Source organism: Pan paniscus, chromosome 20, assembly GCF_029289425.2.
Source record: "Pan paniscus chromosome 20, NHGRI_mPanPan1-v2.0_pri, whole genome shotgun sequence".
In the NCBI taxonomy this organism is placed as follows: Eukaryota; Metazoa; Chordata; class Mammalia; order Primates; family Hominidae; genus Pan; species Pan paniscus.
The window spans coordinates 54,822,758-54,843,869 of NC_073269.2; the positions used below are offsets into that span (position 1 = coordinate 54,822,758).

A 21,112-nucleotide genomic window follows, 5' to 3' on the forward strand; every position below is an offset into this window, starting at 1 on the left:
CTGGGTGGAGAGGGGAACGGGGCCCTGACAGGTTTCTGAGGAATAGAAGGGTCCCTGTGACCTGCATCTGAGAAGGAGTGAGTAGGGTGTCAGCCACTAGGGTCTCTGGGGAAGGGACTGGGACCAGAGAGAGGATAGAACCGTTGAGGAGTGCGCCCCCCCGTCCACCCCAGGGGCTTCTCACCAGGTGGGCTCGGCGAAGCTGTGCTCTGGGGCGGGTTGAGTCTAGAGGCCGAGGCTGGACACCACAGGCTCCGCCCCACCAGCCTGGGACCGCCTCCAACCCACCTTCCTGGGGTGTGACGGGAGCCCCGCCGGGGACCCTGAGAAGGGGTGGGAGCACCCGCTGGGAGGGCCTGTGCGGGCCTTGGGGGATGCTGGGGGGTGAGAGCGGGGACGTCAGGGTTCCCCGGCTCGCTCCTCCTGCACGTCCTGGGGTTGTGGGGTTGGGGGGAACGGTGGCAGGCGGACTGACAGAAGCAGGTGCCCGGAGAGGGGCGCCGGGTGAGCAGCAGCGGCAGGTGGTCGTGTCCCGGCCCTACCGGCAGGTGCCACCTGTTGCCTACTTTTTCCCTGACGCAGCAACTGGAGTCAAGTTCAGGGGAGTGAAAAGTTCAAACGGGGGGCCCAGATTCCTGGATCCAAGAAAGGAGAGGGATGGGGACCTGGAGTCCTGGGTTTGAAGAAAAAGAGGCAGGGGCCTCTGGGGTGTTGGGAACAGGGACAGAGGTGTTGGGATTCGGCGGTGTGTCCGGCAGGCAGAAAGGTCCAGAGGGGGCTGGGGACTCAGATTCCTGGGTCTGAGGGAGGAGGGGGCTGGAGTATGGATTTGGGGGGGTGTCGAAGGGAGAATCGCTGGTTCCCACTGGCAGGACTGAGGGCCTTATAATCGGCAGAGCAAGCTTAGGGCCGTGTTCTGAGGGGTGTGGGAGGCTCCTCTGCTCTTGGGTTGGATTACATGCAAAAGGGCGAGCCAAGGCCGTGGCTATAAATACCTCCTCAGACTCGGCAGGGGCCCAGACAAGGGCCCTGCAACCTTGTTCTGCAGAAAATCATCATTAGCGCCCCTGAGTCTTAACAATCGAGGCGCTGCCGATACCACGGATACCTTTATTGCTCCCTGGCATTCACATCCTAAGCCCATGCTCCCACCGTCCCATCCGCTACTTCCCGAAAACTCAATCTCCCAACATTCCACGCGGGATAAGAACTACAACTCCCAGAAAGCTCTGCGCTCAGGCGGGCTCCTGTCAGTAGAAGCCCGTGACATTTCAAGGTTCGCGCGCTCGTTTGGTATTGGTTCTCAAGGAGACGTGGCCACGGGAGGCCCATGGCGATAATTGGCTGGCAGCTCCTGCTGCTCAAGATCCCAGAGGAGGCGGCGGAGCCTACGGAGTTCACGGTGCAAGGCATCGTCCGTCACTGGACCAGTGAGGCGCAGGCGCGAGCTCCCCAGGGGGAGGATGAGGGGCGGGTGCGAGGAGAAGCTTTCGAAGATGTCCCCTGTGAGGCCGAAGGCGGCGCGGTTAGAGTCTGAAAGTGGGAGTGAGGTAGTTCCATCGGGGAGAGCCGAGGCTGCGTCACACCCAAAGGAAGAAAAAAACTACAAACCCCAGCAACTCCTGGGGCGGGGTCCGTTCACACGCTACTCTAGGAGCCCCTGGGCATGATGGAAGTTGTAGTTCAGACGATGGAAGGCCACCGTTGCCTGGGAAACGGCTTCCCAAATCCCTGAGAAAGGGCTGGGAACTTGCCTTACAGATTCCTAAAGGTGGAGGAGTCAAGTTCAGGGGAGTGAAAGTCCCGAGACCTGGACTCCTAGGGGTGGTGGGTGGGTGGCTGGTGGAGGGAATGGACTAGGGATGCGAACCCCAGAGAATAAAGGGAGCTGGGGGCTTGAACTCCTGTATCTTGACGGGGGAAGGGGCTGGGTCCTGCACTTATGTCCTGGTGGGGAGGGACAGGGGTCCAGAATCTGGGGTTAGAAGGAGACTGGGGATCTGGACTCCAAGATCCTGAGAAAAGAAGAAAGGTGAGGTGGTTCACGCCTGTAATCCCAGCACTTTGGGAGGCCGAGGCGGGCGGATCACGAGGTCAGGAGTTCGAGACCAGCCTGGCCAACACGGTGAAACCCCCGTCTCTACTAAAGATACAAAAAATTAGCCAGGCGTGGTGGCGCATGCCTGTAATCCCAGCTACTCGGGAGGCTGAGGCAGGAGAATCGCTTGAACCCGGGAGGCAGAGGTTGCAGTGAGCCAAGATCGCGCCATTGCACTCCAGCCTGAGTGACAGGGCGAGACTCCGTCTCAAAAGAAGAAGAAGAAGAAAGCTGACAGCCCCAATGCTGTATCCCATTGCTCCTCACCTGTGTCCACAGCCTCCCGCTCTGCAGGGGGAGGGTCCCACGCGGCTGGCGGCCCGCGGCCAGGGCCCAGCTGATAGTGGCTGAGCAGATGGTGCAGCTGGGCGGGGGTCAAGGTGGGGTGGTCGGTTCTTAGGCTGCTCCATGAAGCCTGGTGGGAAGACCAGGTGAGAGGTTGATGGTCATTACGGGGCAGTTGAGAAATGAAATGGAAGGGCTTCCATAAGGGGAGTGGGTGTGGTGGGAAGATAATGGCATCTCTGCAGTGTCTTCCGGGCACTGTGAATTCTGTTTATCACCAAAGTGATGGTGGGGAAGGGTGTGCTCCCAGCAATTTGTAAAAATGTGATGTGCCTCAGGATAATTGAGGATACAGGAAATGAGTAGGGTGGAAATAAATAAGATTGGCCATTCGTTTATATTATTGAATCTGGCGATGGTACTTGGGGATTTTTTTTTTTTTTTTTTGTCCTTAAAGAGACAGGGTCTCACTCCGTCGCCCAGGCTGGAGTGCAGTGGCGCGATCGTGGCTTGCTGCAGCCTCAAACTCCCGGCTCAAGTGATCCTGGGCTCAAGTGATCCTTGGCCCCAGCCTCCAGAGTAGCTGGGACTACAGGCACACGCCACCACACCTGGTTAAGTTTTTGTAGAGATGGGATCTCACTATGCTGCCCAGGCTGGTCTCAAGCTTCTCAAAGTTCTAGGATTACAGGCATGAGCCACTGCGCCCAGTTGGGATTCATTATTCTGTGGTGGCCACTCTATATCTGTTTGACAATGTCTACACCTGATGTAGCTGACGTCAGAACCATCAATGTGCTTAACATCAGAGACTCCACCTAGACTGCCTGAGTTCAAAAATCCCAGGTGGGTCACTTATTACCTTCTGGCAGGTCACCGTCCCCTAGTCTCCTCATCCATAAATTTGGAGAACAGGAACTATCTAATAGAGTTGGTATGAGGATGCAATATGGCAAAATTGTAAAGTGCTTGGAACACTGCCTGGGGCTTATTAAATGCATGGTAAACTTTCTTATTGTTTTGAGACAGGGTCTTGCTTTGTCACCCATGCTGGAGTGCAGTGGCATGACTGTGGCTCACTGCAGCCTCAACCTCCTGGGCTCAAGCAGTCCTTCCACCTCTGCTTCTGGAGTGGCTGGGACCACAGACGTGTGCCCCCACACCTGGCTAATTTTTAAAATTTTTGGTAGAGATGGTGTCTCCCCTATGTTGCCAACTGGTGTCAAACTCCTGGGCTCAAGCGGTCCTTCCACCTCGGCCTCCCAAAATGCTGGCATTACAGGCATTAGCCACTACGCCCAGCCCATTATAAACATTTGATATAAATAAATAAATGTCTATGGGGAACAGTTTTTGTAAGATATTTAAGAAGAAAGGAAAATAAAATAATTGAAATTGGCCGGCCATGGTGGCTCACGCCTGTAATCCCAGCACTTTGGGAGGCCGAGGCAGGCGAATCCCCTGAGGTCAGGAGTTCAAGACCAGTCTGCCCAACAAGGTGAAACCCTGTCTCTACCAAAATTACAAAAATTAGCCGGGTGTGGTGGCGCGTGCCTGTTATCCCGGCTACTCAGGAGGCTGTGGCAGGAGAATCGCTTGAACTCGGGAGGCGGAGGTTGGAGTGAGCCGAGATCATGCCATTGCACTCCAGCCTGGGTGACAGAGTGAGACTCCGTCTCAAAAAAAAAAAAAAAAAAAAGGAAAAATAAGTGAAATCAAGCGACCTGTCCTACCTGATTCTGTGATTCTGTTTCCTCTTCCAAAAAACAGTCAGTCACCTACTTCGATGGGGCTTTGTCAGCATTAAACTAGAAGTGCTAAACAGGGTGCCTGGTAGGTAGTTCATGTTCAATGAATGTTTTAATCATCATGTTCCTTTGTCTCATACCACACTTTCTGACTCAGCATGTCTGAGTGAGGGACCCTGGAAACTTTTTTTTTTTTTTTTTCTGGAGACAGGGTCTCGCTCTGTCGCCCCGGCTGGAGTGCAATGGTGCAATCTTGGCTCACTGCAGCTTCTGCCTCCCAGGTTCCAGCGATTCTCCTCCCTCAGCCTCCAGAGTAACTGGGATTACAGGCGTACGCCATCAAGCCTGGCTAATTTTTGTATTTTTAGTAGAGACAGCGTTTCGCCATGTTGGCCAGGCTGGTCTCAAACTCCTGGCCTCAAGTGATCCACCTACTTAGGCCTCCCAAAGTGTTGGGATTATAGGCGCGAGCCACTGCTCCTGGCCTGGAAACTATTTTTAATAAGTTCCACCAGGATTCAGACACAGCCGAGTTTAGTCATTGTTGGTGCTGGCTTCCTTCTACCTGCCAATGTGTTACCCACAGTGTCTGAGCTGGGGCTGGGGATGGCATGGGGTTCAAGGGGAGCTCCGACGGTGAGCTGAATATAGAAGGTGGCTGAGGGGGGTTGAGGAGTCAGAGGTCAGGGGTCAGGTATAGCTGACCAGGAGTCACCTTGAGCAGGGAAGTGCGGGGCACACAGAGCAGGTTCACAGCCATGGAGAGTTTCCGGAAGAACTCAGTAGCAATGTCGCCCAGCCCAGCTCCCTGTAGCCAGTCCAAGACGAGGTCCAGGTTGGTTCGGATTTGAACAGCTCGGGACCATTGATAGAAAGGCCGGCCTTGACCTGTGGGTGTTAAAGGTATAAGAGGCAGTTGGTCGGCTGGACTCTGTGCTCCTGCCTCCCAGACTCTTCCTATCCTTCAGCCTGGGATCTGGAGCTTGTTCTCCAGGGTACCCAAAGGTGAGGCTTGAGCCCGTGGTGTGTCTAATATGACCTGAGTCTCAGTGGCTCCTGTCTTTGCCTCCCTGACAGCTCCCAGCCAACCTTCACCTCGTTCCATCAGCGAGTTGAGAAGGGATGCGTTGGAGAAGAAGAACAAGTAGCCAAAAGTCTGAGACACGAGGTCAGGGTGCAGCTCGCACTGGCTGGTCAGCTCCAAGGCTGCCTGGAACACGCCCAGGGTAGGTCTCAATCCTGGAGGCATGGCCCCCAGCTCCGCGCCAGGCCCCGGCAGCTCTGCACCAGCTGTGAAAGGGTTACTATCCAGGAGAGCAGGCAGCGTTGAATACAGAGTCTGAGAAAATAGAGAAGTGGAAACAAGTGATTGGACTACAACTCCCAGGAAGCTTCAGGGTAATAGAGCATGAAGATAGTGGGGAGCGCCACCAAAGTCTTCTGGGAGTTGTGGTCCATTCTACAGTCAACACCCAAAGGGTCTCCGTGAGCAAATCCCTACTTGATAGAAGGGTATACAAGTTTCTCGAGTATTTTAAGATCACCTCTTGTGCATTGTGGGACTCGTAGTTCTCAGCAGAGACAGCTCAAGGAGGACAAAGGATACTGGACAAAGAGTTCCCTTTCAGTCAAAGAATTATTCATCCTGAATTCCCAAAGGAAAGAAAAAGAATGGAGAGTCAGGAAGTGGGAGTGGGATGGCAGTCTGCCAGTGGAAAATGAGATCAGGCCAAGGACAGGAAATGAGGTCAGAAACAGAAGAAATAAACGCACACTTGGCAGGAATGTACAGGAAGTGAAGGAGGAAAGGGCTTCACAATCCAGGCTGCTAGAGGAACTTAGAGACTGATAGTTAGCTGTCCCAAAAGATCCTCTCTCATTCTTGCACATAGGGCATCAAGCCCACCATAAGCCAGAAACCCTGAGAATGCCAAGAAGTGGTGTTAAGGTCAAGGGTAATGGTGGGGAAACTGGGGCAGAAAGCAGGCCCTTCCAGGAAGGGCACTCAGAGAAAAAGATCTGTCGTTCTGAAAGGGAAGTGAATTCAGAGCTGTAGGAAGTGAGGTCAGCAAGCGAAAGAAGTGGGGCCTGATGAAAGAGGATCTTCAGTTTAAATCACAGTTCCTGGCACTATTTGATCTCTAGCTATCTATCAATCATTTATCTATCTATTATATATGAAACTTAACAGTGACTGAAGAGTAGACTTAGAAAGTGGGAGATTCAGAAGGTGGTAATGGTGATGTTACCAAGTAGTGAGGTCAGCCTGTCAAAAGTGGTGATGATTACTTTTTTTTTTATTTCGTTTTATTTTATTTTACTTTTTTGAGATGGAGTCTGTCACTGTCGCCCTGGAGTGCAGTGGTGCGATTTCAGCTCACTGCAACCTCCGCCTCCCGGGTTCAAGCGATTCTCCTCCCTCAGCCTCCTGAGTAGCTGGGATTACAGGCACGCGCTACCATACCCAGCTAATTTTTGTATTTTTAGTAGAGACGGGGTTTTACCATGTTGGTCAGTCTGGTCTCAAACTCCTGACCTCGCGGTCTGCCCACCTTGGCCTCCCAAAATGCTGGGATTACAGGCGTGAGCCACTGCATCTGGCTTTATATTACTTTTTTGAGACAGAGTCTCGCTCCATCTCCCGGGCTGGAGTGCAGTGGCATGAAGTAATCTTGGTTCACTGCAACATCCGCCTCCCAGGTTCAAGTGATTCTTGTGCCTCAGCCTCTCCAATAGCTGGAATTATAGGCGCAGGCCACCATGCCTGGCTAATTTTGTATTTTTAGTAGAGATGGGGTTTCACCATGTTGGCCAGGCTGCTCTCAAACTCCTGACCTCAAGTGATCCACCCGCCTTGACCTCCCAAAGTGCTGGGATTACAGATGTGAGCCACCGCGTTTGCCCAGGTGATGATTACAAAGGAAAAGAAGCCAGAAAGGCAGGAAGTGATGTAAGCTCTAACAAGTGATGTCAGAACAGCAAAGTCCTTGGGTGAGATGGGATGTCATGGCAGAGAAGCAGAAAATCTTGAGTCAAATAGTGACATCAGAGCCACACAGTGTAGTTCAAACAAGAAGTGATGTTACCACAAACAGGAAGTGATATTACGTGAAACAGGAAATGATGCTATGTCAAACAGGAAGTAAGAGGCAAGGGCCAACCTTGGTGAGGTAGTAGACAGACTGCTGGAAGGTACACATGATGACCTCATCCAGGAGGGCCATGGCCTCATCACATAATTCCAAGTCATTGCAGAGCTGTGGGTCTGAGGACAGGCTTGGGGTTAAGAGGGAGAACCAGAAGTCGGCAGCCAGGAGCCCAGGTCCCCAGGTGCAGGGCATGATGGGAGACTTGGACAAGCCTGAGCCTGAGTCAGAGCTCACCCTCTTGGTCAGCCTCCTTCTCCATTTCCAGCACCTTCTCCTGCACAAAGCTAAGCAGCTCCGTGGTGTTGGCCATCCACAGCATGAGTGGCCGCAGCTCCACAGACACAGCTTCAGGAGTCAGGGGCACCTCGGGGACCCCCTCAGGGTGGCTTGAAAAAGAGGAAGAAATTTGTGATCCCTGCCCAACCCTCATCATAGTTTACAAACCCCAAGATCTAAGTCTAAGTGGGAGAGCAAGACCAACTCCCATTGCGCAGCTGGAAAAGTTGAGCGCAAGGAGAAGCAGAAACTTGCACTGGGGCATGCATGGGGTGAACACAGAACTAGACGCAAAACCCGACCCCTGCATCCCTCCAGACCACTCTGCTCAGAATTTCTCTTACTTTTCTGGCTGACGGTCTCCAATTTCCTTAATCTTTTCCTGTGGAACAGTAAGATCAGAATCAAGGTGAGGGGGATCCACTGAGGGGCTTAAGAGTTAATACCCTGGTTTTTATAGAAGCACAGCTCTCATAGAGACTGGTCCTACTTTTCTTAGAGATGGGGTCTTACTATGTTGCCACCGGTGGTCTCCAACTCCTGAGCTCAAATGATCCTCCCACCTTGGCCTCCCAAAGAACTAGGATTATAGGCATGAGCCACTGCAACTGGCCTTCACTCTTCATACGGATTCTTTTTTTTTTTTTTTTTTTGAGATGGAGTTACCCTGTTGTTGCCCAGGCTGGGGTGCAATGGCTCAATTTCAGCTCACTGCAACCTCTGCCTCCCAGGTTCAAGTGATTCTCCTGCCTCAGCCTCCCAAGTAGCTGGGATTACAGGCATGTGCCACCATGCCTGGCTAATTTTTTGCATTTTTAGTAGAGACGGGGTTTCACCATGTTAGCCAGGATGGTCTCGATCTCCCGACTTCAGGTGATCTGCCCGCCTCGGCCTCCCAAAGTGCTGGGATTACAGGCATGAGCCACCACGCCTGGCTCTTGAGACAAATTCTAATCCCACAAGCTTTAGAATGGTCTCTCCTTACTTTTAAAAACATACACACCCTATGATTATGAGTGGTCTAGCTCCTTCAGGTCCTCTTCTCCAATTTTTACCCCCAAGAAACTCCTTAAACCTCTCTGGTTAGGCCCTAGCTCAATAGGATGGAACGTTTCCCCCACTCTGAATGGTTTCTTTCTGGAACTTCCATCTGTAGGTCCAGTGGCTTTGTGCTTCCTCGCCTCCAGGAATGAACTCGCTCACTGCTATCCAAGCTCCAAGCCCAATGGGCTGCGGTGAATTCTCACACTGATCTCTGTCAACTTCTCATCCAATGGGATCTCTCCCCCACCATCTCCCATAGTGGTTTCTTCCTAAGGTGAGTTCGTGCTTAGGTGAGCTCTCCTAAGGTGAGTTTGGGCTTCCCTCTAAGTGCAGTGGATCTACATCTCCCAGCGTTCTATGGGGGGCCCCTTGCTTAATAACCCCAAAACGCTGGGTGTGGTGGCTCACACCTGTAATCCCAGCGCTTTGGGAGGCCGAGGCGGGCGAACCACGAGGTCAGGAGTTCCAGACAAGCCTGGCCAATATGGTGAAACCCCGTCTTACTAAAAATACAAAAAATTAGCCGGGCGTGCTGGCAGGCGCCTGCAATCCCAGCTACTCGGGAGGCTGAGGCAGAAGAATCATTTGAACCCCGGAGGTAGAGGTTGCAGTGAACCAAGACCGCCACTGCACTCCAGCCTGGGTAACAGAGCGAGACTCCGTCTCAAAAACAAAAGCAAGCAAGCAAACAAACAAACAAACAAAACCCCAAACCCCAAATCCTTCCCGAGGCGTCATGGGAACAGTAGTTTCACCCAGCCCAGCTATGAAAAGGGTTGAAGGTAGGGAGGGGAGGCTGGAGAAGGGACTTGGGGCGCTGGTGGGGCTGGACGGCGAATGGGGGGCGCTCACCCAGACGGCCTCCTTGATGAGCCGGGCCAGGCGGCCCAGCAGTCGTGGCAGGTGGCCCAGCTCCAGCTCACGGGCGGAATGCTGCACGCACAGCGCCAGCAGCGTGGCGGGCCCGAGGGGCGGCAGGTCTCCCGCGCCGGCGGCTGCGGCGCGCACGATCTCGCCCAGCAGCGCCTCCTCCTCGCGTGGCCGGAAGCGCAGGACTGGCTCACGGCCGTCCAGGTAGGCGGCCAGTGCCTCGCCGCGCTCCTGCAGCCCGCGGCCGCACAGGCGACAGGAGAAGGCCCAGCCAGGGCCCGGCGGCGTGGCCCCGGGGCGCGCGGGCAGCCACGGCGGCCTCGCAGGCCCGGAGCCCCCAGTGCGGGGGTCCTTGTACATGAACAGGAAGTGCTCGCCCAGCCCCAGGAGGTCGCCCGGGTGCAGCTCAGCCTCCCGCAGCAGGAGGCACCCGTTGTGCGTGACTGGGGCGCCCCGGGACGGGCGCACCATGGCCGGGTGCTCAGGGCCCGCGCGCACTGTGCAGTGACGCGGCAGGATGTCCGGGGCGTTGAGGAAGGTGTCCACATAGGGAGCCGGGGACCCGCCGCGGCCCGACGAGTTCCCACCTCGCCCAAACACGTGCTGCTCTCGCGTCATCACATACACCACAAAGTCCTGGAGGGGAAACGAGGATGCACTAAGGACATCACTTCAATACATATCTTCAGATCTGTTCTCTCTGTTTTCTACAACAACTTTTCTATTCCCACCAACCTTCTTTTTCCTTCTTTTTTTTTTTTTTTTTTTTTTTTTTTTTTTTGAGATGGAGTCTCGCTCTGTCCTCCAGACTGGAGTCCAGTGGCACGATCTCGGCTCACTGCAACCTCTGCCTCCTGAGTTCAAGCAATTCTCCTGCCTCAGTCTGTTGAGTAGCTGGGAGTACAGGCGCCCGCCACCACACCCGGCTAATTTTTGTATTTTTAGTAGGGAAAGGGTTTCACCATGTTGGCCAGGCTGGTCTTAAACTCCTGATCTCAGGTGATCCACCTACCTCGGCCTCCCAAAGTGCTGGGATTACAGGCGTGAACTATCGCGCCCGGCCCCCCACCGACTTTGAATAGACACTCCAAGGAGATCTGGATCTCAAAGGACTCTCTAAGCACCCACAACGCCACTGAGTGGACTCTTCCCAGGCACTTTGTATGGTGGATGGTCCCATAACACCCATCCCGAAGACCGGCTATGTACAAGGAGACCCCCCCTTTTTTTTTTTTTGAGACAGAGTCACGCTCTGTTGCCAGGCTGGAGTGCAGTGGCACGATCTCGGCTCACTCCAACCTCCGCCTCCCGGGTTCAAGCGATTCCCCTGCCTCAACCTCCCGAGTAGTTGAGACTACAGGCGCGCACCATCACGCCCAGCTAATTTTTGTATTTTTAGTAGGGACAGGGTCACCATGTTGGCCAGGATGGTCTTGATCTCTTGACCTTGTGATCCGCCTGCCTTGGCCTCCTAAAGTGCTGAGATTACAGGTGTGAGCCACCACACCCGGCCAGAGACCCATTTCTTAACGTGGGTTCTACCATTTCTTTCCCTCAAGCATTAGATGCTTTCAAGGAGATCCCCATTTCTAAAATGAACTGTCCAACTACCCTCACCCTCAAAGAATGGACCTTTCCAAGGAAATCTCCTTTTCCCCATCCCTGGTCCCACCTGTCCATTATTTCACCCCCACCCCACCATGGTAAAGGCTTCCAGATATATTTCCCCTTCCAATAATAGTTTTTCTCAATATTCCTAAAGCAATGAATGGGTACTTTTAAAGAGATTCCCTTGGACTGGGCATAGTGGCTGACACCTGCAATCCCAGCACTTTGGGAGGCCGAGGCAGGTGAATCACCTGAGGTCAAGAGTTCAAGACCAGACATGGTGAAACCTGTCTCTACTAAAAATACAAAAATTAGCCAGGTATGGTGGCGCATGACTGTAGTCCCAGCTACTTGGGAGGCTGAGGCACAAGAATCGCTTGAACCCAGGAGGCAGAGGTTGCAATGAGCCAAGATCATGCTACTGCACTCCAGCCTGGGCAACAGAGTGAGACTCAAAAAAAAGAGGCCGGGCGCAGTGGAGACCAAGGCCGGCAGATCACCTGAGGTAGGGAGTTCGAGACCAGCCTGACCAATGTGGAGAAACCCTCTCTCTACTAAAAATACAAAATTAGCCAGGTGAGGTGGCTCATGCCTGTAATCCCAGCTACTCGGGAGACTGAGGCAGGAATATCGCTTGAACCTGGGAGGTGGAGGTTGCAGGAGTTAAGTCCTGCAATGGACTCACCTATTATTCCCACTCCCCTAACGGAGGATTTCAAAGAGATAACCCCCCTTCCATCAATGGACGTTCTCAATATTCCAATCCCCAAAAAGGGCATCTCCAAAAAGATCTCCATACAGTGGGCTCTTCTGGTCACTCCACGGATAAATAAATGCCTTCACGGACAACCTCTAACCATGGAGTGTTCCATCTCATTTATCAAATGAAGACAGGCATTCCAGAAGACCTCGTCCTAAAAAATGGACTCTCATCTCCATTCCATAAATGTAGAACCACTCAATCTGACCCCCTTCCATTCGCCAACCATTACTGAGACAACAGGCATCTTGATATGCATAGATCCCCCTTCTACACTAAATTCTACCATTACCCCTACCCCATGAATGGGTGTTTCCAAAAAGACTCCTACCTCCAAAAGATTTGCTCATCTACCCTTGTAGAAAAATGGGCCTTTCCAGTCTTACCACCTTCTGAAGGTAGAATCTCCTGTTCTTCATTCCTGTCTGAAGGAATGGGATGACCCAAAATAAAAGCCGCCTTTCTACAATGGGCTCTCCTGCTCCCTAACCCAGGAAGGGATGCTTTCTTGGCACCTACAGTGAACTTTCACTTCACAGCTACTCCATGAATCGGCAAACCAAATGAATTCCTACAATAGATTCACCTGGTATTCCTGCCTCCAAGGAATGAACAATTCAAATGAAACCTTTTTTTTTATCTCTTTTTTTTTTTTTTCTTTTTTGAGACAGGGTCTCTCACTCTGTCATCAGACTGGAGTGCAGTGGCATTATCTTGGTTCACTGCAGACTTGCGGACTCCACCTCCTGGGCTCAAGTGATCCTCCTACCTCAGCCTCTCAAGTAGCTAGAATGACAGGCATACACCACCACACCTGGCTAATTTTTGTTTTTGTTTTTCTTTTTTTTTTTTTTTAAGACGGAGTCTCTCTCTGTCGCCCAGGCTGGAGTGCAGTGGCGCGATCTTGGCTCACTACAAGCTCCGCCTCCTGGGTTCACGTCATTCTCCTGCCTTAGCCTCTTGAGTAGCTGGGACTACAGGTGCCCGCCACCACGCCCAGGTAATTTTTATATTTTTAGTAGACATAGGGTTTCACCTTGTTAGCCAGGATGGTCTCGATCTCATGACCTCGTGATCCACCTGCCTCAGCCTCCCAAAGTGCTGAGATTACAGGCATGAGCCACCGCGCCCGGCCTGTTTTCCGTTTTTTATACAGATGAGGTCTCACTATGTTCCCCAGGCTTACTTTGAGCTGCCACCTGGAAGAATATGTCCTTCCAATTTGACCACATTCCCAAAAGAGACCCTCGTGTTCTCCAGCCTTGTCCAGAGGAATGGCTGTTATGATATATGCAATCCTCTTACTACAGTGAGCTCTCCCCATCTCCTTGCCCCCACAAGGAGGAATGAATTCTTCCATACAAGCTCTTTCCTGAAGAGAGTCTTACCTTCTCACCCATATACACAGTCAAGCTGCCTAACCCAATTGGATCTTTCTGTGACCGTAAAAATGGAACTGTCGAATAAGCTACACCACCTTCTTTTTGTTTTTCATTTTTTACAGAGACAAGGTTTTGCCATTGGTCCCAGCTGTACTTGTTTAGCTTGGCTGTACCATTGTTAACCATCAGTTGGCCACACCATAAGGATAATTCACCCGATCACTGCACATAAATGAATATTTCCAATAACACATTACTCACTCTCCTTGCTGGAGTGCAGTGGTGCAATCACAGCTTACTGCAGCCTAGACCTCCCTGGGCTCAGGGGATTCTCCTGCCTCAGCCTCCTGGGTAGCTGAGACTACAGATAAGTGCCACTACATCTGGGTAATTTTTTGTCCTTTTTTGTAGAGACAAGATTTCACTGTTGCCCAGGCTGGTCCCAAACTTCTGGTCTCAAGTGTTCCTCCTGCTTTGGCTTCCCAAAGTGCTGGGATTACAGGAGTGAGCCACTGTGCCCAGACAACATGCTACATTTCTATTAGTGCAGTAACTTCCCACTGATCCTCAACCACCAATCCTTTCTTCCTCTTTTGTACCAATCAAGTTCTATTGGTACCCAGCTATGTAAAATAGATAGAAGGATCAATACCACCTGCCTCCATCAATAGTGGTCAAATTGTTCCAATGTAAAGCATCACTTTCTAAAAATGGGTCAGTGCTGGCCGGGCGCGGTGGCTCACGCCTGTAATCCCAGCACTTTGGGAGGCCAAGGCAGGTGGATCACTTGAGGTCAGGAGTTCAGAGACCAGCCTGGCCAACATGGCAACACCCTGTCCCTACTAAAAATGCAAAATTTAGCTGGGCATCATGGCAGGCGCCTATAATCCCAGCTACTCAGGAGGCCGAGGCAGGAGAATTGCTTGAACCTGGGAGGCAGAGGTTGTAGTGAGCCAAGATCGCACCACTGCAGTCCGGCTGGGTGACAGACTGAGAATCCGTCTCAAAAAAAAAAAGGGGGGGGGGGAGGGGGCAGTGCACTCCTACGAAGAAAACACAGGCTTATCCAGAACGTGATCCCAGGCAACATATGACTTCCCTGCCCTAGAAGGTGGACTCCCCTGTTACTCCCTCTCAAGAAATAGATTCAAGAAATAGATATTTCCAAGGGGATCTTTCTTTTAAAAAAATTTTTATTAAAAAAAATTTTTAGGCCAGGCACAGTGGCTTACGCCAGTAATCCCAGCACTTTGGGAGGCCAAGGTGGGCGGATCACGAGGTCAAGAGATTGAGACCATCCTGGCTAAACGGTGAAACCTCGTCTCTACTAAAAATACAAAAAAATTAGCTGGGCATGGTGGCGGGCGCCTGTAGTCCCAGCTACTCGGGAGGCTGAGGCAGGAGAATGGCGTGAATCTAGGAGGCAGAGCTTGCAGTGAGCCGAGATCGCGCCACTGGAGTCCAGCCTGGGCGACAGAGAGAGACTCCGACAAAAAAAAAACAAACAGTTTATTAAAAAAATTTATTTTGGAGACAGGGCCTCTGTGTGTCACCCAGGCTGGTGATGGTACAGTGGTGCCATCATAGCTCACGGAAGCCTCGACCTCCTGAGCTCAAGAGATCCTCCTGCCTCAGTCTCCCGAGTAGCTGGGACCACAGGTGCACACCACCACGCCCGGCTTTTTTTTTTTTTTTTTTTTTTTGAGACAGAGTCTTGCTCTGTCTCCGTGGCTGGAGTGCAATGGAACGATCTTGGCTCACCGCAACCTCTGCCTTCCGGGTTCAAACGATTCCCCTGCCTCAGCCTCCTGAGTAGCTGGGATTACAGGCGTGCGCCACCACACCCGGCTAATTTTGTATTTTTAGTACAGACAGGGTTTCTCCATGTTGGTCTGGTTGGTCTTGAACTCCCAACCTCAGGTGATCCACCCACCGAGGCCTCCCAAAGTGCTGGGATAACAGGCGTGAGCCACTGCGCCAGGCCTAATTTTTGGTAGAGACAGGATCTCACTATGTTGTCCAGGCTGGTCTCGAACTTTTGGCCTCAAGCAATTCTTCCACCTTGACCTCCCAAAGTGCTGCGATTATGAGAGTGAGCCGCACGCCTGGCGGGGATCTTCTTTCTACAATGGAATCTCCTTAATGAAGACAGTGCTTTCCTCCAACTTTGAATAAAGTGAACTATTCCCTATTTCCTCCTCCATTGGACTCTTTCTCAGCCATCTCCTCTCCCTCTCCTGTGAATCTCTACTCTGGAACCTTGAGGGACCACGCCCCACTAGAGTACTTGAGGCTAGCGCGCCCCGGGCCTTCTGGGAGTTGTAGTTTTGTTGCTCACCCACCAACAGATGGGGTATAGGGCTCTGGGCGTGCGGGGCTGGGGCGGCGGTTACCTGGGCGTCCTGGTAGCCCTGGAGCAGCAGGAAGTAGGGGCGGTTGCTGGGGGCCTGGATGAGGCACTGAGTCAACTGATCGAAGTCCCCGGGGTCTGCAGGTCCGATTTGGGCGTCGGCTGCCCCTGGGGCCATGCTAAGTGCCTGCTGTCTCCGCTCCTGCTGCCGCCGCCGCCGCCCCTGAAGGCTAAGCTCCGACACACTGCGCCGCAAAGACAAGTTTTCTGAGCGCTCCTTGCCTCCAGACCCAGCTGGGGCCCCTGATCCGGTCCCCGGGCCAGGACTGGCCAGCGCTGCCCCACCCGACGCCGCCCGGGAGCGGTTCTTCTGTGGCCGCCACGAAGGGGCGCCGGTGCCTGCGGAGAGATGGAGAACAGTGAGGCTGAGCCTGGAAAGACAGGGATAGACACAGAGCTGCAGATTATGAGACAAAGAACTGGTTGCAGAGAGGTGAGGCTGCTTCCCACATTTAGGATTTAGGCTTTTGCATATTCTGTTCCCTGTGCGTGGAACACCTTTCTGTCCTGATTAATACCCATCTTGCAGTTTTCAGCTCAGGAATTTCATTCATTCTTTTCCATTGAATCATTTGTTCTTTTTTTTTTTTTTTTTAATTTCAATATGTAGTCTCGCTCTGTCGCCCAGGCTGGAGTGCAGTGGCACGATCTCGGCTCACTGCAACCTCTGCCTCCCAGGTTCAAGCAATTCTCCTGCCTCAGCCTCCCAAGTAGCTGGGATTACAGGCGCGCACCACAACGCCCGGTTAATTTTTGTATTTTTAGTATAGATGGGTTTTCACTATGTTGGCCAGGCTGGTCTCGAACTGGTCGGTCTCGAACTCCTGACCTTGTGATCCGCCCGTCTCAGCCTCCCAAAGTGCTGGGATTACAGGCATGAGCCACAGCGCCCAGCCCATTTGTTCTTTTAACAAGTATTTAGGCCGGGTGCGGTGGCTCACGCGTGTAATCCCAGCACTTTGGGAGGCTGAGGCGGGCGGATCACAAGGTCAGGAGACCATCATGGCTAACACGGTGAAACCCCGTCTCTACTAAAAATACAAAAAATGTGGCAGGCGCCTGTAGTCCCAGCTACTCGGGAGGCTGAGGCAGGAGAATGGCATGAACCCGGGAGGCGGAGCTTGCAGTGAGCCGAGATCGCGCCACTGCACTCTAGCCTGGGCGACAGAGCAAGACTCCGTCTCAAAAAACAAAACAAAACAAAACAAGTATTTATTGACTACCTACTACATGCTTAGGACTGTTCAAGTCACTGGATAACAGAGAAGACCCTGCCCTCCAGGAGACTGAAACCACCTCTTCCTAAACACCCTTCCCTGACAGTCCAAGTTGAAGCAGGTGACTGCACCACCGGGTACTCTGAGCTTTTTCTGGACCCAGCAGGAACCCTGGCACACAGTAGGCACCAAGGGGAAATGAGCTGAATGACTGGACTGATGTGTTTCCCACTAGGCTTGTGAGATATGGGAGGGTGGAAACCTCATCTGTCAACGTCCCCACTGTATTCCCCAGTGCCCCGAAAACTGTGTGGCCAGGCTGGGCGCGGTGGCTCACACCTGTAATCCCAGTACTTTGGGAGGCTGAGGTGGGTGGATCACTTGAGGTCAGGAATTCGAGACCAGCCTGACCAACATGGCGAAACCCCCATCTCTACTCAAAATACAAAAAATCAGCCAGGCGTGGTAGTGGGCACCTGTAATCCCAGCTATTCGGGAGGCTGAGGCAGGAGAATTGCTTGAACCGGGAGGTGGAGGTCGCAGTGAGCCATGATCGTGCCACTGCACTCCAGCCTGGGCAACAGAGCAAGACTCCATCTCGAACAACAACAACGACAACAACAACAACAACAAAAAAACAAAAAGGAAAATGTGTGGCCTACACCAGGTGCTCAATGGATACTTTGTCGAGGGGGTGGCGGAGACAATGCTTATAATCGTCATTCTTTATTAAGCACCTACTCTGTGCCAAGCCCTGTGCTAGGCCCTTTATATACATTGAATATATTATCCCATTGAATCCTCACCTAGGATTTTACTGAGATTAACTGGCACAGAATGGGTTGGAATTCAAACCCCAGTTCAAAGCCCATCAGTTGAATTGCTACAACATTCTATCTCCCAAAGGGAAGCTCAGATACAGAAAAGCGTTTAGAAGGCTCCCTGAGCAGACCCGTGCTCTCAGTGCGCCAGGCCCCACCCCTGCCAGGCGCGGTCCACCACCAGCTATTTGACCATTGACTCTATGTTCCAGGCCTTCCTTCGCCTCTACAGTGATATCTTCCTTCAGCCCCTTCCTTTCCCATGTGATCCCACTTGGCAGCCAACCCAGCCTAAGGCCGTCTTATCCAAGGCCGGCCCCTCAGCGGCTCCGCCCATCTTAGTCCCAGCAGGCCTGATCGAGGAACCTGTATTCACTCACTCTGCAGGTGTCGCCCCCTTCTATGCTCCACCCACATAGGCCCTGCTCAATAGCCACCTCAACCTACTTGGCAGAGCTGCCTCCTACCACAGAGACCCATGCTCACCACATGCCACCACTCCTCGCGGGACCCAACAGTTTTTGCGCCAGACCACGCTTTTCCAGAAGCCCCGCCCCGCCCCGCCACAGGCCCCGCCCCACAACATGACCCGCCCATCTGCTCTGCATCGCTCCCAAGAACATTGTCGGTGCTTGCTCTTCCGGCTCCTAGGTCTCCAATTCCTTTTTCTTTTTCTGGAGGACAGTTTTTTTGTTTGTTTGTTTTTTAGAGACGAAGTCTCGCTCTGTCCCCCAGGCTGGATGGAGTTCAGTGGCGCGATCTTGGCTCACTGCAGCCTCTGCCTCCTGGGTTCAAATTATTCTCATGTCTCGGCCTCCCGAGTAGCTGGGATTACAGGCATGCGTCACCACGCTCGGCTAATTTTTGTATTTTTAGAAGAGACAGGGTTTCACCATGTTGGCCAGACTGGTCTCGAACTCCCAACCTCAGGTGATCCGCCCGCCTCAGCCTCTCAAAGTGCTGGGATTACAGGCCTGAGCCACCACGCCCGGCCAGGACTAGTTCTTTAATTCAAAAAGACCCTTGTCAGTATTCAGTATCAAAACAGTTGCACTATTGATTTCTCTTTCTCCTAATTGGCCCCAAGAGACCACATCAAAGGAGAGTACATTTTAAGCCATTAAGCTGCAGGATGTACACCTAACAGACCTCGCAGAAACCTTACCAGAAAGTGGGGATTGGTTAGACAAAGGAACTTTCAAAGATCAGCAAATTGCTAGTGTCCTCTAACCTACCACACAGGGCGAATCCCTTAGGCCCCTGCGGACTCCTGCCCATTCCACTGGACTCCACAACCGCTCCTCAGGATCTACTACTCCGCAGACCCCGCTACACACCCCACCTCCTCCAAGGCAGTCTGAAATGCCTGCAGAAGGCCCTAACCCCAATTCGGAGCCACTTCAGGCCGCTCCAAGCCACCACCAGCAACCAGCCCCCGTCCTGCCTAAGCCCCAAGCTTGGCCCCTGTAAAACTCCTGCTCAATCAACAAGCCCCACCCAACTCTCAGGCCCGCCCATCTGGCCGCCCCCGGCCCTGCTCTAGCTCTGCCTAGAGTCCAACACGCACCGTCCAGTCCCCTCCCGCGGGCCCCGCCCCCAGCCAGCCCGCGAGTCCCACAAGCCCCGCCCAGGCCCCGCCCCACGGACCCCGCCTCTCTGGCACCGAGTCCCCGCCCCAGAGCCCCGCCCGCCGCTCACCTTCGCTGTCCACGGCCCCGAAGGCCTCCTGCTCCAGGCGCCGCGCCTCCTCGCGGCCGCGCAACTCGAAGCGCCGCGCCCAGCCAGGCCGCGCCCGCCACAGCTCCTGCACCAGCAGCGGGCGCTCGGAGTCGCCCAGCACGCGCAGGTGCTCCGCCCGCCACTCGCCGCTTCCCACGCCCGCCGCCGCGGGCCGGCCCAGCGCGTCGCACAAAGCGAAGGCGTCCACGCAGCTGCTCTCGCCGGGGCCACCGCCGGGGCTGCCTGCTAGGCCGTAGCGCTCTAGCGCCTCGGCCACGAGCTCGCGCGCCGTGGAGCGCGCCGTGGCCAGCACGCTCTTGTAGTTGGCGCCCGATGCCAGTCCGGCGCCGAAGATCTTGAGGACCCCCGGGGGCGCCGTGGCGCGGGTAGCCAGCGGGGGCTCGGGGGCCACGCCCGCCGCCAGCTCCGGCAGCTTCTTCTCGCTGGCCCAGCGCTGCGCGCCCCCCGGGGTCCCAGGGCCTCCTGCGCCGCCGGACCCCGTGGTCCCGGTCCCCGAGCCCCGGAAGAGCTGGGAGATGCGCTTGGCGCGGCTACCGGAGGCTCCCCCGGCCGCCTTGACAGCGCCCACTCGCCGCAGCTCCACGTGCGGCGGGGGCGGAGGTAGCGGCTCGCTGCTGCGGCTCCCCGTGTCCGACGAAGAAGACCTGGGAGTCCGCCGGGGAACAGAGTCGCGGGAGAGAGACCCAGGACGACACGCCAAGACGGGGGTGGGGGCATATTAGGAGGGAAGTGGGCAGAGACCCAGAGGGAGGACAGGGACCCAGGGTGGATGGACGGGGCGGGGGTGAGGGTGGGGACAGACGCGAGGCAAAGAGAGAGAGAAAAAAAAAATAAATAAAGGCAAGTCCCACAGTAGGAAATTCCAAGAGGTGAGCAGGGAGGGGAGGAAGGAAGGTGAATCAATCCCCCTGTTCCTTCTGTCCCCATCCCCGTGCCCATCCGGCCTCACTCCACCTCCTGGCCTAGCTCTTACTCCCACCGCGCCCTGGTATCACTGTGCCCCACCGTCTCCCCCTGCCCATCAGCTCGCTTGCCCAATTCAGGATGAGGACCGGAGCCAACCCTTTGCAGGGACTGGGCAGTGAACAGGGACAGATGGGAAGCAGGTGTGCAGGGGCAGGAGTCCTGCAGAGATGGCACTCACTTGACAGAGGCTGCGCTGGGCCAGCGCCGCCCCAGCTTCGCCAGCTGCTTCCTGGGGGAATTGATCCACAGGCCCACGGGGAGATGAAGCTTCCCGAAGCGGGGGCTTCCGCCCTCCTTCCGTTCACCAGATAGCATGGCCCTAAGGGAAGGCGGGTAAGGCCCCAACTCCTAAGGCATTCTTGTGGGGATGGGGTGGAGGGAACCTGGACTCCGAGTCAGAGGGAGGAGGGGGCTGGGGCTCAGACTTGCGAGTCCAGGGGAGGAGAGGGATGGTACCCTGGATTCCTGGGTCCTGGGATGGAAGATGGCTGGGGGACTGAGTCTTGGGGCCCAGGGAGGAGGGGTTTGGGCTGCTGGGTCCCTGGCTCTTACCCTGCTTCGGGTCCGGCACACCCGGAGGCCCTGGCTCCACTGGCCTGGGTCAGTTCCACTGCTCTTGCCTCTGCCACGGCTCCCAGCACTGGGTGGGGGACAGGAAAAGGCAAGAGGAAACCCGGCAGGAAGAGCGGGGAGGGGGCGTCCTGTGAGGAGACCAGGCCTGGGGGAGGAGATCTGGGT

The 21,112-nt window shown here is 54.2% G+C and overlaps 1 protein-coding gene across 2 annotated transcripts; it reads right to left on the reverse strand.

The window, feature by feature from the left end:
• Positions 1 to 1,090: 1,090 nt before the first annotated feature.
• Positions 1,091 to 21,046, reverse strand: RASIP1 (Ras interacting protein 1). Of its 2 annotated transcripts, XM_034946821.4 has the most exons (12): positions 20,927 to 21,046; positions 20,553 to 20,693; positions 19,367 to 20,052; positions 15,614 to 15,969; positions 9,453 to 10,106; positions 7,901 to 7,938; positions 7,515 to 7,666; positions 7,293 to 7,396; positions 5,227 to 5,470; positions 4,847 to 5,019; positions 2,366 to 2,513; positions 1,091 to 1,503 (listed from the first exon to the last, which is right to left on the reverse strand). In XM_034946821.4, the coding sequence occupies exons 2-12, from the start codon at positions 20,687 to 20,689 to the stop codon at positions 1,304 to 1,306; spliced, it is 2,892 nt and encodes a 963-aa protein (XP_034802712.1). In that variant the 5' UTR covers positions 20,690 to 20,693; positions 20,927 to 21,046; the 3' UTR covers positions 1,091 to 1,303. The 2 variants fall into 2 exon arrangements, with proteins under 2 accessions (XP_034802712.1, XP_034802713.1); XM_034946822.3 differs by lacking the exons at positions 7,293 to 7,396; positions 7,515 to 7,666; positions 7,901 to 7,938.
• Between the last annotated feature and the right edge of the window lie 66 nt (positions 21,047 to 21,112).